The sequence below is a fragment of the Grammomys surdaster genome, unplaced genomic scaffold (assembly GCF_004785775.1).
Source record: "Grammomys surdaster isolate TR1022 unplaced genomic scaffold, NIH_TR_1.0 213, whole genome shotgun sequence".
NCBI lineage: Eukaryota > Metazoa > Chordata > Mammalia > Rodentia > Muridae > Grammomys > Grammomys surdaster.
The window spans coordinates 3,922,102-3,939,716 of NW_021604658.1; the positions used below are offsets into that span (position 1 = coordinate 3,922,102).

General features: G+C 41.6%; 2 protein-coding genes across 3 annotated transcripts in view; one reads left to right on the forward strand and one right to left on the reverse strand.

The window, feature by feature from the left end:
• The window catches only part of Trim37 (tripartite motif containing 37), a 130,814-nt gene that overhangs the window by 100,038 nt on the left and 13,161 nt on the right, over nt 1–17,615 (forward strand). The window lies entirely within an intron of this gene.
• Nucleotides 5,659–17,615, reverse strand: part of Ppm1e (protein phosphatase, Mg2+/Mn2+ dependent 1E) — a 127,769-nt gene continuing 115,812 nt past the window's right edge. The window contains exons 5-7 of the mRNA XM_028772499.1: nt 16,899–17,042; nt 16,587–16,680; nt 5,659–10,703 (exon numbers count right to left, since the gene is read on the reverse strand). Of these exons, the coding sequence (XP_028628332.1) occupies nt 9,652–10,703; nt 16,587–16,680; nt 16,899–17,042 (1,290 nt within the window). The 3' untranslated portion in view covers nt 5,659–9,651. The remainder of the gene's footprint in view (nt 10,704–16,586; nt 16,681–16,898; nt 17,043–17,615) is intronic.

Below are 17,615 nucleotides of genomic sequence, written 5' to 3' on the forward strand. Positions count from 1 at the left end.
ACACACACACACACACACACACACACACACACACACACACCCTCCCTCTGGGCTAACTGTAGGGTTCGCTCCTGTTTATGAATATCCAACCCTGTGAAGCTGACTACAGTATATACACTCAGGTCTTTAACTTGAACACACAAATTTTTTTCTTTTTCTTTTCAAGACAGTTTTCTCTAAATAGCTCTGGCTGTCCTGAAATTAGTTCTGCAGACCAGGCTGGCTTGAACTCAGACCCTCCTGCTTTTGCTGCCTGAGTCTGGGATTAATGGTCTATTTTCTTTCTTTCTAACACTAAATAATTTATTATTGCTGAGCTATATCCCTGTGATTAAGAAACTACCTTGATGCCTCAGGAAGGGACTGTGAATGCCAAAAAAACCAACAGTGTAATGTGTTGATAAGGTTCTAGATCAGCTGATTCCAGGAAGCTGATGGAATTCCACAAAACAAAAACAAAAAAAGGGGGATCTAGAAGCCTGAGGACAGTGCTATCTTTTTTGTTGTTGTTGTTGTTGTTTGGTTTTTTGGGTTTTGGGGTTTTGGGGTTTTTTTGTTTGTTTTGTTTTGTTTTTCGAAACAGAGTTTCTCTGTGTAGTCCTGGCTGTCCTGGAACTCACTCTGTAGACCAGGATAGCCTTGAACTCAGAAATCCGCCTGCCTCTGCCTCCCAAGTGCTGCAATTAAAGGCGTGCACCACCACTGCCTGGGTAGGAAGATGTTTGCTATCTTCAAAGCACTGTGCCTCTGTCCATTAGTGTGCCAAAGGTCACCTGCTGGGACAGCACCACACCTGGGACCTTCAGCCACCCCATGTGTCTGTCTTCCTTTGGCTGGTTCATAATTGTGTCCTTTGTTCAGATTGAAACAGAATGAGTTCTGTGCAGTGTACTAGTGAGTTACAAATGTCAGGTTTAATGGTAGAAACCCCCGCGCTTAGATTCAGGTGTAGAAGAGTAGATTGAGATCCTGACCTTGAATCTGGTCTTTGAAGCAGGTTCATCTTGTAGCTGTGCCCTAAACCTGTGTTTGACCTAAAGTTCAGGAAGGTGGTGTCACAGTTCATTGTACTGAGTCATGTCTAAGTGTGTACTGAACTGTAAAAAGCAGATCAACTTCTACTGTTTTGTCTCCTATGAGCAGCATCAGATTCCACTTGGGCCCCAGAAACACTAAAGTGTTAGAGTTTGTTGTTTTGTTTTTCAGTTATATTGCCATACGCTTGTTTTTTCTGTCTCTCTTTAGCTAGAAAAGAAGTAATGGGTTTCTCTGTGGCATTTTTATACTTAGTGCCTGGTTTCCCCACCCCTCTCCCTCCTTGTTGGTCCCTCTCCTGTTTTCATGTAACATACATTCCTTTTTTTTTTTTAAGATTTATTTATTTATTTTATTTATGAGTACACTGTAGCTGTCTTCGGACACACCAGAAGAGGGCATCCAATCTCATTACGGATGGTTGTGAGCCACCATGTGGTTGCTGGGATTTGAACTCAGGACCTCTGGAAGAGCAGTCAGTGCTCTTAACCGCTGAGCCATCTCTCCAGCCTGTAACATACATTCCTATTGCCCTTTTAACATCTCCTCTCCTCTTCTTGTGGTCCCTTTTCTACTTTAGTGTGTGTGTGTGTGTGTGTGTGTGTGTGTGTGTGTGTGTGTTTTGTATGTCAGGGAATGAATTCACATGTGTATGTATTTTTAAAATCTAGATTCCACATGTAGCAGAACATATTTGTCTTTGTTTGTCTGGCCCATTTCATTGTTCTGCAGTTCCATCCATCTTCCGACTAATGTCACTCTTCAGAGTACAATACAATTCCATGTATTGGTGCTATATATTTTTTTTTTAAACCTGGTCACCTGTTGATGGCTCTAGGCTGGGCCCATATCCTGAATGGGGATGGAAGGGAGAAATCATAGATATGCATATATCTCAGTGGTAAGGGGCAGTCCTTTGTACAGCCAGCAGTGGTATAGCTGGGTCATGTGGTGCTATATTTTTATTTTTATGGGCCCTCTATGCCAATTTCCATACCAGTTCACATCCCATGCTGATAGGAGTTTCTGCGATTCTGATTAGATGTGGTGCTTGGTGATCTTAAGTTCTAATAGAAACACATTGTATTCCCAATTGTACAGTATCAGAGCAGTGTCTCCTTTGACCTTGAGTGAGTAGCATCCTTCATGCTACACCTCAGAGACTATCTTTGTTTAAAATGATGTGCTGTATTGAACCCAGGGTCTTCCTTGTGTCAGCAAACACCACGTCCACCGAGTGACACTCCAGATCCCCTCTTGTGCTCTTGTCGTTTGGCTGTCCTTTTGCAGGAAACACTGTTACTTGGGGCTGGGTATGGCTGGCATGCCTTGCTTGGTTAAGCTGTAGTTTTAGGCACTAGATCTAGATTGGGAGAAGAGTTCACACTTTATTTTCTAACTTGCAGTTGTAGGCCTGGTGACATTCCTGTCCCTTCCAAGGGTTAAGGTTTTCTTTCCTGTTGTCTTCCCTGAGCTCCAATGACTACTCCCTTGTATGAGGAACCACACTGTCTGTCATTTCTGGTCCTTTCCCCAGTCTGCTGTGTCTCTTATGGGTAGTTAGGACCCTTCCTTGTCTTTGTTGAAAATTTGTAAAGAAAATCCTACAAGAGTCCTTGATTGATTCTTCAGTGTCCAGAGACTGCTGGGACATTGTGTCCACTGCACAATGTTACCGTGTTACTGTACTGTGTTACCATGTTTTACTCCAATGTTGCTTTCTAGTGGCTGCTCACCCCTCCAAGATGGAGTAGCAAACCTGTCAAATGCCTCTTTGCTGACCTTAGGCCGCTAGTTTTCTCTTCAAGGTCATCTTTTCAGTGGGTGTGGACAGTCACAGTTAATCTATCTAGCCTTTTCAGTGGAGACAGGAAGAAGTGCTCATTTACATCTGAATCTCAGACGTGAAAATACCGGTGTTTTTAAAAACATGTAAAATGTATGGGGTCTTTGTGTTTTAAGATCAGATCTCACTTTATAGCCCAGGAGAACCTCAAACTGATGATTCTCCCAAGGGCAGGATTATAAATGTGTGCCATCATGCCAAGTTTGATAGGTAATTTTTAAAATCATGATTCAGAGAATAGTGAACTATTTTTAAAAACGTTATGATTTTAATGTGTGTGTTTTCAATTATGTATGTGTGTTCCTGTGTATGGCTATGTGCACATGAGTATGGGTACCCTCTGAAGTTAGAGGTGTCAGATCCCATGAAGCTAGAATTTAGTGGTCATGAGCTACCCCATGTGCATGTTTAAAATCGAACTCTAAGGTCTTCTCAAAAACAGTATGCACTCTTATGGTGCGCCGTCTCTTCAGCCCTATTAAAAAAAATGTGTATCCTACTTCTAACTATAAAAAGTTTAGAAGAGGGGATGGAGAGATGGCTCAGCAGGTAAGAGCACTAGCTGCTCTTCCAGAGGTCCTGAGTTCAAGACCCAGCAATGACATGGTAGCTCGCAACCATCTGTAATGGGGATCTGATGCCCTCTTCTGGTGTGTCTGAAGACAGCTGCAGTGTACTCATATACATAAAATAAACCTAAAAAAAAAAAATAGAAGTTCTTAAAAAAAAAAAGTTTAGGGCTGGAGAGATGGCTCAGTGGTTAAGAGCACTGACTGCTCTTCCAGAGGTCCTGAGTTCAAATCCCAGCAACCACATGATGGCTCACAACCATCTGTAATGCGATTCGATGCCCTCTTCTGGTGTGTCTGAAGACAGCTACAGAGTACTCATATACATAAAATAAATAAATCTTTAAAAAAAAAAAAAAAGTTTAGAAGATAGTCAAGTTTAAAGCCACTGTCAGCAACATAGAAAACCAAACTACAGCCTTGGACCTTAGGAACCTCTGAACTATTCTTTGCAGTTTTCCCTGGTGGCATTTTAAGACTTTTCATCGTATCTCTAGTTTTCATATCAGCCAGTGACACTGGCTTTCCCATCACTATTTATAGAAATTATAAAACAAACAAACAAAAACCCCTCTGCTTGAGGAAGCTTAAGAGTACTGTTCACTTCTCTATATACAGTTTGCGCTGCAGATCCATCGTACTGCTGCTTGTGAAACCTTTATCTGTGGCTGATGCATTGGGGGCTGAGCCCCTGTTGCTTCTCTGCAACAAACCAGAACGCCTGGCAGGCAGTGTCTCCTCTAGGAGAGATTGCATTGTAGGCTTATTTCATTGAGTCCTGCCTCTTCCTCTACTGACAACTCCATAGCAACTCTACTGGGCCCAGTGCCCTCTGTGTTGTAGCTCTCACATGCCTACTGTGAATGCAGGGCTTTGTCATCTCCACTTAAACTGCTTCTCACTTGGAAAAAGGACTTCTCCAAATGTATATATTCTTGATGGCTTTTCATGTTTTTTTCCCCAAAAAGGGGTCAGAAAAACTAGATGGAACCTGTGTGCCAGGACACATCTTTCCTGGAGATTCTGTGATGGAGCATCATCCTACAGCTAAGCTAAGAGGAACACTAAACCACCTGCTAAAGGAGGAACTCTGTTACTGAACAATATTAAAGAGTTTAGAGACTTAGAAAAGAAATTAATTTGTTTGAAATACAAGTAAAAGTTCAAGTGTATTCTGAGGCCAAACAAAAGTTGCTCCTAAAGCACAAACAAGTGTCCTTCACTGGTTGTTCTCAGGGTGACAGGTATATTAGTAAGTCAAGTCATTGTTATAGTGTTCACGTAGAACAATTATACTACTATGGCATGTTGTTACTTCAGAAAGAGGTCCTCATCTTTAAGTATCAAATTTTAGGGTTTTTCAAACAACAGTTATTAATCAAAATGTTCTTTCTTCCTGAAAAGCAATCCCCTTCGAATATGTCATCCTTTAAGAATTTCATATAAAGTTACAGTAAGGACTGAATGACCAAGGAATTAGAAGTTTAACATTGTAACTGTGAAGTAAGTCTTGCTAGTAAAGCAGTCACAGCAAGTTAACTGGGTCCATCCCTTAAAACCAGTGGTTCTCAACCTTCCCAATGCTGTGACCCTTTAATACAGTTCCCCCTCATGTTGTGGTCACCCCCAGCCATAAAATCATTTTTGTCGCTACTTCGAAACTGTAATTTTGCTACAGACATAATGTGTCTGTTTTCTGATGGTCTTTGGTGGTATACTACATAGTTGGCTTTACTTTTCTCTATACTTACTTTCTGTAACTATTCCTGTAGACAAACCCTCCAGAAACACTTAGAGCCACCACATACTTGATTGTTTCAGGACTGAAATTGATGTGAAGGGAAAGCTTTGAGCAATCGGGTACAGAAATTTATAAGATTTGAGAAATCATGATATAGACCAGGGCCAGTTCCACCTCCCCTACTGTCTCTTCCATCTGCCCCCTTTCTTACCCCAGTTAAACCAGTGGGAGGGAAGCACAAGGAGCACAAACATCTGCCTCTGTCCCCCACCCTGTGTGTGAGTGCTGTGTTTTGGTGGGTGGGTGCTAACAGTTAAAGCAGCGCTTAGAAGATTTGCAGCTTTCAGTGTTCATAGGTATAAGAAATCTGCCCTTTCCAGTGGTCGCATGTGCCCTTAATCCCAGCACTCCAAGTGCCTAGTTTACACACTGTGACTCAGCTTTCCCTTAAGAATAAGACAAATAACTGGTGGTTTTTAATTGCTGAGTTTTATTAAGATATTGGCAAAATTTCAACATACTCCTTACCTGAATAAACAGTTTTTAATAAATAAAATATGAAGGATCACTTATGATTACAACTCAACTCAAAAGTGATCTGTAGAGTGGGTTTGTAAATCATAACGTCACTCACTTCACTCCAGAGAGAATTCTTTGCAGAGAAATGTCATGAACAAGAGAAAGCTTGTCTCTCACCAAAGAGCACCTAGAGAGATTACAATGATGTATCTGCATTATCTCAGACGTCAGAGTTAAAGCATTTCCTTTTCAAGAGTGACTGCTGCACCACTGTAGAACCCCCTTCCCTCCTTCAGGTTTTTAATCAGTATAATAAGTAGGTCTGAGCAGTTAAAATGCTGCTAGGAGTTGCAGCAGCAGGGTTTCTCCTTCAATCAGTCCAATTTGGCTGGATGTTATAATCCTGGCAGTATCATTTACTTTGAAGAAACAACCACCTTTTCATAGGTCTTTGTTGGGGTTTTGTTTTTTATCCTGGTTTTAAAAGGTGAAAACAAATCTTTTAGTAACTTATGATCCAAAGAAAATTTCTCCAAGCAAAGATTTGAACAAAACTGTAGTATCTTCTTTTGTAGCTATAAGTGGAAAAAGCTCATTGAACAAGTTTAAAATTTAAAATCATTTAGAGCTTTTCTCACAAACTCTCAGGAAGCCTTTGATAGGGAGGAAGTACTTGAAGCACAGCAGTTTACCTATCCGCAACACTGAGCTGCATCATGCATCATTTCCATCTGCCCTGGGATGCTGCTGCACGTCTTACTGGCACAGTGTTCTAGCAGTGGAGTGTGGTGGTCATGGAGATGAAGTGATGCTGCTGAACCACTATAAATGTGGAGGACTAGATAGACTTCATGTTGACTTTAGTAACATTGTCCTTTGAAATGATGTTACTTTCAAGGCGCCTTCTGTTAAGTTAAATGCAACATGGACTTTAATTGTATAACTTCAAGGACAATGGATGGCACTTTTAGGTAAAGAAAAGGTATATACATGTTTTTCTGTCTGACATCTGTTGTACAGACATAAATAGAACTAATAGCCCCAGTATTTGGTGCTGTAATGTTGCCAATCTCAGTTATCCTTCCCAATATACATGTCTAAAAAAGTGAAAAAAAAAAGAAACCTTTGAAATTAGGGACTGATGCCCTTTGAGACTCACAGTGAATGTACAAGGAGCAGTGGCCTCGATTGGTGACTTGAAGTCTACTTTCCTATCAGATACTACACTCTCTTGTTTATATTTGTTTTGCTATTTCCTACTTTAACAAGACTTTTAGCAAGCAAGCAAATTGATGCAGATCATGTTAATTGAAAAAGTGATACTGCCACTCTTTAAGGATCGAGTGTAGAACTTTCACCACCACTAAATTGCACAATGAAATAGAGGTACAAAACACACAGTTCACAGACTAAACCTCAGCATTTACAGTTAATATATATTGTATAGATACTTTTATATCTGTCTAATATTTTTACAATCACCAGATACACCATCATTAAATATAAGTTACAGAAATGTATAGATACCATTAGTTAGAGGGTTACTTATTGCTTACATTAGCAAGCAGCAAATAAGGGCAGAGGATTTGAACTGAAGGGAACTACTTCCTATCACCAGTGGCATTAGGTTTAACACTGCATTTCACAAAGCACTGCTTCTTGTCTGGTTTATAGAACCAACAGCAGCGTTTATCAGGCCAATAACCACTACTTTAATATTATAGAATGTTAAAGGACTTACCTTACAAATGGTACCTAACTACCTTATAAATACGCACATTGTGAACAAATGAAGTTATTTTTTACAATATTGGTTTATTAACTTGACCACACTAGAAATACTTTTCTCTATTTTCTAGAGAGCTAATGATATGCAAAATGGAGTTAACACTGCTGTGTAGTCAGACCCACAAAATCTAGTCCTTTCAAAATGGGTCTGTTTGTCCCACTCTCATCCACCCAATTTTTTTACCCCACTGATAAAAAGCCTATATTACCTCAAAATTTTTCTTCTTCTCATTCTGATCAAAATCATTACCAACAGATAACCACAGATGTACTTAACTACTTAGGGGTACGAACGTACACCTGTGTTCTGCTGCCTTGTTTTCTTGTTTCCTTAGAGATTTTGATTTGAAAGTGACCCTGTATCTGATGGGTTGTCAACAAGATCTGGGCTTCAGAAACCGACAGCCATGAGTGAGGGCCATGTGTAGGCAGAGCATGAGAGAGAGGATGAAATTAATACTGCTGAGGTGGGGCCTCAGGTATTCCTCTCCACCTGTGTGTCACAGGTAATGAGAGGAAGGGGAAGACTGACTCCAAGGTCAACAGAAAACACACTGAGAATCTCCACTTACTCTCAAATTTTGAAAAATAAAAGCTATAGATTAACAGTGTGATCATTGCTTAAGGGAAGCTGGGTTTTGGTCTCTTAACGATTTTATGTACCTGTGATGTGTTAGTCATTTATGTCTTGAAATTTGGGGATCTTAGTCCTTTGTGGGTCTGGAGAATGCAGCATGAATGGTGTTACGTAGAACATGACTAGGGAACAGCAGCAGTGCCTGCCTGCACTGTGAGCATCAGCTCCAGCAGCCACTCTTGCCTGACTGGCCCAGGGTGGGGCTGGAGGTGGAGAACATGAGGATATGGACCCATTCATGGCTGAGAGAAACCAGGCTGCCTTACTGAACAAGTATGATTGATCGTGTACTTGCTGTCTTTCTGCTTTGAAACTTTGAAATGGCAAAACGTGGTTGATTTAAAACTATAAACTATAACTTTAAGTATTGAAATGATTTAAAACTATGAACTATAACTTAAGTATTGAAATGAGAAGCACATGACCTGTCACTGTAGTCTGAAGCAAGTAGCTGGACTCTGTCTCGTCTTCCCGTTAAACTAAACAGCCCTGGCTCTCAGTAATCTGCATTCTCCTTTGCACTTGGCCTCTGGGTTCACAATCAGCCTCCTTCATACCAATTACTTCATTCCCTTGGGGAAAACAATTTCAGAGAAGTTAAAATTATCATTTTTTTCATTCTCCAAACTATGTTTTATATTATAGTAATATATGCCTTTGTTGTCTGTAAACATAAAAAAAGCAGAAAATATAGAAATGCTATTTTCACAACTCTTTTTAAATGGCATGACTCTTATATCGTACCTGACATCATCTCTGCTAAACCACTTTTATTCCTGAGATGAAGGTACTGTGAAAAACATTAGCATCATAGATTATAACCAGCTGACGGTGGTCTCCTAAAATGACAAGTAACAAAATCCCACCAAAAGCACCATAACAGGTTATAAAACACTCAAATAACTAAAACCTTATGAAGTATTTTAATTAAAAATGTTCATAGTTGCCTTTCATTTTCTATGAAAAATGAATTACCTTACTGTATACTGCCTCCCAAGTCTGAGAATATGACACTTTGGTACTGGTTTACTGCATCTTTCGTCAGCAGTTTAGATCCGTATGGTTTTTAGTCTTTCACCTACCCATACAATTGGGAAGAGATTCTCCATAGTCCCCAAGATCCTGAGGGACATTTCCCAACAAAATTTAATTCTGCATTGCTTCCTTTAGATTAGGCACATCAGACCAGATAGTTGCGATTTCCATACCATCTATTCTGACTGGAATAACTTTCAAGCTTCCACTAGTGACGTGAAGGGATGGTGGAGAGGGGCTGTATGTAGGTGTAGAGACACATCACAGGGACCAGTTGAATAATTTTTCTAGTGAAACCGCCAATACTTTTGATTAGATTGAAAATGCTATTTTGAGTTTCCTAAAGATCTATGTACATTTAAGGGTTGAGCCATCCGTGGATTCATAATGAAGCACATGTATGTTAAAAATGTCTACCTTGTTTCTACTCTGATAATTATATTTTTGAGAGAACTAGCTAGCCTACGTTGAAGAAAAAGTCTTATATTTTATAGCTCCAGGGAAGGTCTAGGCATGGAATATCATTACGCTTTCTGATCTTCATGTTTCCACTATATCCTTCCCAACTATTTTCCCTCCATGGCAAAGAACTTCTTAACATCTTGTTTCTCTTCCCACTTCGAGTAAGTGAGGAGAGGCTAATGCCTATTTTGTGAGAAGGCTCTCCAGCAGACAGAAATGGATAAAACTTCGAATTAAGCCTGAATCCACGCTGCCTTTTGGAGTAGTGGTGGCGTAAGTGATAAAATCTAGACGCTGTTTTCCCTGGGGACTTGAACTGTTCATTTTCCAACCCAGAACAGACAGGAGACAAGTTCTCCTTTCTGCATATCTGTTGCCCTGTTGAACCCAAATTAAAAGAAACCAGAGGCTCTCCAGCACCACTCCGTTCAGGCAATGATGACTTGACTGCTCTCTCCTCCATCATTAGCTCATTAACATCTGCCTTCTTTGGTGTACCAGGACCAATCATCTCAACTGGTGGCAAAACCTGGGTACTGTGAGGTTTGCTTGCTTCTATTTGTGTGAGATCTAGGTAGTCTGGGTCTTCCAGCACGTTGATTTGGGGCCCTGGGCTCAGGCTAGTTCTATCAGTGAATGAATCCACTCGCCCCTCATAGCCTAGATCGGCAGGTGCTGAGCACTGGTGCTGTGGCCAAGGGCGCTTGCACTCTCCATGATTCTCCTTATCATCCCCACCATCTTCTTGCCCTCCTTGAAAAGAGTTCTCTGTCCACTCTGATTCCTCACTAACATTTACAGCCTTGTTCATGTCCCTCAGGAATACCACAATAACAGTGATGTTATCACTTGACCCCGCATCACGAGCCGACGCTACTAATTTGTGGGCAACCATGCTGCTGTCTCCATTATTCTCTTTCAAGTGGTCAGACACAACCTTCACTGCCTCGTCAGGGTTCACGGTGTCATAGAAGCCATCACAGGCCAGAATGAGGTAGTCTTCAGTCCCATCCAGAACAGTGGAGGCAGAATCTGCGTCTCCACAGATGTATGGCTTATGTTCAGCATCTCCTGTGGAAGTAGAAGGGAAGGCCGTCAGCAGGTTGTGGCTCACCTAAATGTTTAGTACGCTTAAGGTCAATACTGTGATTAATGGGAAATTTTTATTTAAAAATTGTAAGTAAAACACTGAGTTCTGTGTTACTTTGATGTTGTTTATACTTGCTAGTTGCAGGACTCAGTTCCAGTTTAGGTTTTGCTGATGACAGCGACAATCACATCAAACCTAAATTTGCTGCTGTAGTGAAAATACGAGTCATACATAGGAGAACTCTTAGTTCTGTAGATTTGTTTGGTTTATTTACAACTTGAGAATGTTGTAGGGGGAAAAAACCCTAAGTTCTCCCTGTTTTCCTCATTAAACAATTCCCTGTCATTTTTTTTAAAAAGACACTGATAAGTAGGTTTGTGTTGTAAACATGGAAGAAGGTTTGAGTTACAAAAGATTTAAAAACCAAGTGTGGGGGACTGGAGAGATGGCTCAGCAGTTAGCACTAGCTACTCTTTCAAAGGACCCAGGTTCAAATCCCAGCACCCACATGGTAGTTCACAACTGTCCATAATTCCAGTTCCAAGGGATCTGAAACCATTGCACAGACATACATGGAGGCAGAACACCAATGAAAATAAAATTTTAAAAAACCAAGTGTGATTTCCCTAAAGCCAAGAAAGCTTTTGGGGTTATGCATAGTCCCACAGATGGAGCTAGGCCTATATTATTGGCTGCCTGGTTTCTGGTCCACTTGGCTTCTCTTTGATGCTTTTTTTAATGTCTTGTAATGTCTGGAGAACAAACAGAAACCCCACAATAAGTTTCTTCATGTCTTCACAGATGACCCACCTGTGTTGCCCTTGTTCACCCCAACCCTAAACACTTACTAACATAAGCAGACACAAGGCAGTGTTAGGGGAGTGATGGCCAACAGACGAGAGGCCTTGGCCCACAGGTTTCTCTCACTGCTGAGATCACCCATATTCTGATGTTTTCAGAACTTTTTGTTTTGTTTTACTTTTTGTTTTGTTTTTTCGAGACAGGGTTTCTCTGTGTAGCCCGGGCTGTCCTGGAACTCACTCTGTAGACCAGGCTGGCCTCGAACTCAGAAATCTGCCTGCCTCTGCCTCCCAAGTGCTGGGATTAAAGGCGTGTGTCACCACTGCCTGACGCTTTCAGAACTTTAAAATGTAGACACTACCAGATTTCTGCAGTGTTTTCCTGTAGATGCTTGGAAAAGAGCCAGCTGTTGCTGTTAGCCATCAAACCATATGTGAGGTAGTGCCCTATAACGTAGTGTTGAGGACAGCACTGGGATGGATCAGCCTGCCTAGCTCCAAATCCTAGCTCACCCACTTGTATCTACTGTAAGTTCTCTTTGCCTAAGATTTCTTTCAAGCATGTCAGGCTCAGAAGAGGAACCCTGTGGCTAAGCTATAAACTGTGTGGGCCATTATGCTGTATCCAGCATGTTGAGTACCTAGATACCAGGAAAATGAATATTTGCTAATATACCTATTTAAGTTAATATATCTGAAAATACAAAACAGAGAGCTTTTTGATCCTGTATATTCCCAACTTCACTCCTAACTAATCCACTGTCCTCTTCCTTTTTTTTTTTTTTTTTTTTTTTGTTGTTGCCAAAGCTGTCTCATTCATATAGCCCAGGCTGGCCTCTAGCTTGTTTTGCAGCCAAGACAAATGCCTGATCCCCTTGCCTCCACCTCCCAGCTGCTGGAATCCTAACTGTGCACCACCACTGTCACCGGCCCACAGACTGAAGCGAATCATAACTTACATTACACAAATAGGATTCAGAGTCCCCGCTCGTCCTCTTCATCTCATCTCTCCTATTCTACCTGATTGAAATCATTTCTGAACTCTACATCTAAAAATAAATGTGATCTGAGTCATGCTGTTCCAAAAAATCTTGTTTTAGTGCTAACAATTAGAAGACTATTGCAACTGTTAGTTTAGAACAGAACATACAAAGATTTGCAGAGGAAATACTGCCAAGATTCTGGCTTTTCACCTGCTCTCCTGTTGTGTGTCAGATTTATGACATTTCGCCCCCAAATTTGGTAGGAGGGCACAAACATCCATTTCACGGTGGGGACAGCAGCATCCTTTACCCTCAGCCTCCCTCTCCATGTGCTAGGAAACATACGTGCTCAGTCAGCTTCGACTCATAAAGGGCTCGTGGGGTGAAACAATTGAAAAGCTTTTTATTGTCAAAGCTTTTGTGTCACTTGTTTCTGAAGTGGAGTTGAACTGTTCCGTAGCCTTTTCCTGCACCCTTCAGCCCATCCCAGTGACTCTCCCAAACCTTACATTCCTCAGCTCCTTAATTCAGTTAAGCAGGCTCTTGGTAGATTCGTTAATATTTTTGGTGTGGGTGGGGATCACCCTCTATCCATTATCATGGTCAAGTTGTTTTCTTCCTACAAATATATTCAAGTCTACTTTTTATTTCAACACTGTAATATGCAGCCTAGCTTAGCTTGAAACTACCTCTCAGTCCTGCCTTAGCCTCCCAAGTGCTGGGACAGGCATGGACCACCATGCCCTTCCAATCTCAATTAGTATGTTCTTAACACTAACAACTGAAAACATTTCTCTCTAGTGCTACCAGTTATTTCCTATTTAAAAGTGCATTTCCTTTTATTTTTTAAAGATTTGGTTTTTTGTGTGTATGAATGTTTTTTACTGTGTCGTGTGTTCACCACATGTGTGCCTGGTGCTCTGTGAAGGGGGCATCGGATCTCCTGAAACTGGGATTAACAGATGACCAGGAGCATTCATGTGGGCGATGGGAATCAAGCCTGGATCCTCTGCAAAAGACACAAGTGCTCTCCTGCTGAGCCATGTCTCCAGCCCGTAATCCCATTTCTTTTTTTCAACCCATTTCTCACATGGGACCTCTGCAGCCCTTGACTGCTCAGGCCTAGCAGCCCTCTTTTCCTGGCATCTGAACTATTCACTACTCTGCCACTTGTTTTTTTTGGTTCGTTCCTTGATTTAATAGTACAACAGTTGTGTTTTAGGAGTGTGTCAGGCCCAGTTCTGAATGTAGTATGTAGCCACCTTACACATGAATCCCAAAGGACCTGGGTACTAGTACTCTCACTTTACAAAGGAGTGAACCTGTACTGAGACATCATCTTGCCAAGACCAGTACCTATGCAGTGGCAGAGCCAAGATCCAAATAGAGTGTCTGCCCATTATGTTACCTTAAGTCACTGATAATGCTACTCATATCTCGGCATCTTCATACAATATGTATTTTCTGGGCTGGGTTACTCATGCCTATGGTTTCAACATGTGTGGGTGCACACATGATAAATAGCGTTGCCAAGGTGGGATGAATTACTAAATCCTTATCTCCAACCCAGAACTTTCAGCTAAAATCCAAATCTGTATTTCTAAGTATATACAAAATCTCGTCCAAGACATCCCATCAGTACCTAGAATTGGAAATATGTCCAACTGAACTCACCCCCCACCAACTGCTGCTGTTTTATTACAAATGCTTTATCATCTTCCCACTCACAAGTCAGAAACCTGGAAGTTAGTTTTCCTCTTCCTCACAAACTATCATCTGTCTCACCAATTTATAGCCTCCTCCGTGGCTCCCGTTTTAGATGTCCTTGTCTCCAGCTCCATTCCCACAAGCCTTCTGAATGATCTCCCTTCTAGGCTCTCGTACACTCACCTCGATTCTCTGGCTGGAACTACAGGTGCTTGGAAAGACGAGCCTGGCTGTACGTGCCCTCTGCTTGTTCACCTGCTGCAGTCCAGACCATCACAGGCTGGCTGGCAAAACACTTCTCTTGACCAGTCCACCCTCTCATACTCATTGCTACTCCTAAAACTATTTAGTCCTGGGGTTTCCCTCCCTAAGCATAGTGTGTCACCCTATCCACCTGCAAAGTCACTTTATCTGTGATGTCGACCTTATTCTGTCTTAGGTGTCGCTTCCTGAGTACTGCTTTGGTTTCGCCTTGTGCTCTATTTTTAGAATCAAGGTCGGCATCTACATGTTAAGTTGGCTCTGTGGAGATACATCAATCTCCTGACAAAACACTGTCAGAAGGAAGAGGAAGAGGTCTTGACCAGCTCTAGTTGTCAAAAATAATTGTATCTAAGAGTATATTTTGGGCTTGAGAATTTCCCCTCTGTTGGCCTTGTTCCACAGTAACTAATAGCTCCCTTACTGTAAAGTAACACTGTTCTTCATGAAGTATTTATACTCATGTAGCTATTTCTCACTTAGCTTATGCTCATATTTGGGGAACCTTACAGTTTGCCAGCACCTTTTCAAAGAGTAGAAAGGGTCGAATTACCAATGAAACTAAACCAAATCTTTCAGGTTGTCTTATTTTGGAATCTTTGGTAATGATAAACTAATTTAGTAATTTGATATGACTGTTGTGTATGCTAGCTCTGTCCATTGCTTCTTTAGGGAGGGAGAAATGAAGAGTTGTGGTATGTATGGATACCTGCTTCTCTACCCGTGTAGACACACATGTGTTCTTTTTCAAAAGCCGGCAATCCCAAGCAGTCTGCCCTAGCACATACACATGAGCATCACACTAGCTGGACTCAGCAGGCTGTATTTACATGTGACACTGTCTGAAGAAGAAGTGTCAGCTGAGAAGAGAAGCTAACCCATGAAGCCTGACAACACACTCAGCCCAGACCTAGACAAAGTTAGGCATAGCCCAATTCCTTGAAGTTACGCCTGCAACTTTTTACAGTTGCCTGTTGAAGCTGTTTTATTGTAGCTTTGCCTTTTTAAAAAGCTTAAGTTTTAGGGAGACTAGTTCTTTTTGAATGCTTCTAAGGGCTAGAAATGCACCTGGTGGATAAAGCCCATGCATAGCAGGCATGAAGCCCTAGATTTGTTCCCTAGCATGAATTGTGAGAGAAGGAAAAAGAAAAAGTGAACTTGAGCCCAAGATTATCTGACAGAGGATATTTTCTGGGCCAGTTGTGGTGTATATGCCTTTAATACTAGTATTCAGGGCTACTTTAGACGATTTCTCATAAAATGTGTGTGTGTGTGTGTATTTATATTTATATATATATTTATAAATATATATAGATATATACTAAGTATTTCCATATTTAGAAAATAGTTGCTGGGCAGTGGTGGCGCACGCCTTTGATCCCAGCACTTGGAAGGCAGAGACAGAGGCAGGTGGATTTCTGAGTTCGAGAACAGCCTGGTCTACAGAGTGAGATCCAGGACAGCCAGGGCTAAACAGAGAAACCCTGTCTTGATAAAACCAAAAAAAAACAAAACAAAGTTTTTTTTTAATAAAAAGTGTTTTTAAGAATTCTATTCATGTCATTTTATAATTAACTAAAAAAGAAACTATGACATTTGGAAAGAACCTCCCATTTTCTGCAAACATGGAATAAAACAATCATTTAGGTTTTAAGAAGATTTGTACACTGAATTGGAAGCTCCTATTAAAAAATAGAAACTGGAGCTGGAGAGATGATTCAGCAGTTAAGAGCACTGACTGCTCTTCCAGAGGTCCTGAGTTCAGTTCCCAGCAACCACATGGTGGCTCACAACCATCTGTAATGGGATCTGATGCCTTCTTCTGGTGTGTCTGAAGACAGCTACAGTGTACTCATATACATTAAATAAATCCTTTTTAATAAAGAAAAAAATAGAAACCAATAAACTATATATTCCTTGACATTCTTATTTTATGATGAATTTTAAATATATAAATAGCCAGGTGGACTTAATTAAAAAGCCATCTAGTTGTTATTTTAAACAGTGAGAAGCATTCTGAGCACATAAATCCCATCTCAAGTTCCTTCACATCAAAACTAACACAGCACAGTGAGCTAGAAGACTCTGAAGAATGAGATGAATGTTTTCCTACCGATGGCTCTGGAGACGGACAGGCTTCCATTCACCCTCCAGGCACCAAACCACACCACACAGCCTCCAAGGGCCTCAATTCGCTGCTTTTCATCCTAGAGAGCAGTGCAATAAAAACCAAATAACTACATTCAGGATTTACTCATCTGCTTTACAGTAGAGATATACTGCCCATCATCAGAAAGCTTATGAGAAGGCTTTCTGTATTTTTCCTTTAGGAGGAGGGCATGCTTGCTGAGATCAAAGGCAGACTCTTAATTAAGAACTACAGTACTGCCGTTATGACACGCTCTGTTGAACGGATCATACATACCTCTCTGTCTGGCTTGTGTGGCTTCATTAGTTCAACAGCTTGGCCCTTTCTTACCAGCATGACTTGGGAATCACCCACCCATGCCACGTGGAGCATGTTGCCTCTGATAAAAGTCACTACTCCTGTGGTCCCACACCGTAAGCTCTGAAAATAATGTAAGATCAGAGTCAAAGAAAATAAAAGACAGCAAATTCTCATTGTAGAGCAATTTATAATTAATACAGGCTGCATTTGAGAGAGACTGTTAGTAATATAATTTCACATTACAGACTCAGTTGTCTCAGCATTTTATTTTTGAAAAGAGGTCTTCACTTGTGTAGCTCTGACAGCCTGGAACTTGCTGTATAGACCAGGCTGGTCTCATGCTTCCACAGGTTTGCCTGCCTCTGCCTCTGCCTCTGCCTCTGCCTCTCTGCCTCTCTGCCTCCTGCCTCTCTGCCTCTCTGCCTCTCTGCCTCTCTGCCTCTCTGCCTCCTGCCTCTGCGCCTCTCTGCCTCCTGCCTCTGCGCCTCTGCGCCTCTGCGCCTCTCTGCCTCTGCGCCTCTCTGCCTCTGCGCCCCTCTGCCTCTGCGCCCCTTTGCCTCTGCGCCCCTCTGCCTCTGCCTCTGCGCCCCTCTGCCTCTGCCTCTGCGCCCCTCTGCCTCTGCCTCTGCCTCTGCCTCTCTCTCTACCTCTCTGCCTCTCTGCCTCTCTGCCTCTCTGCCTCTCTGCCTCTCT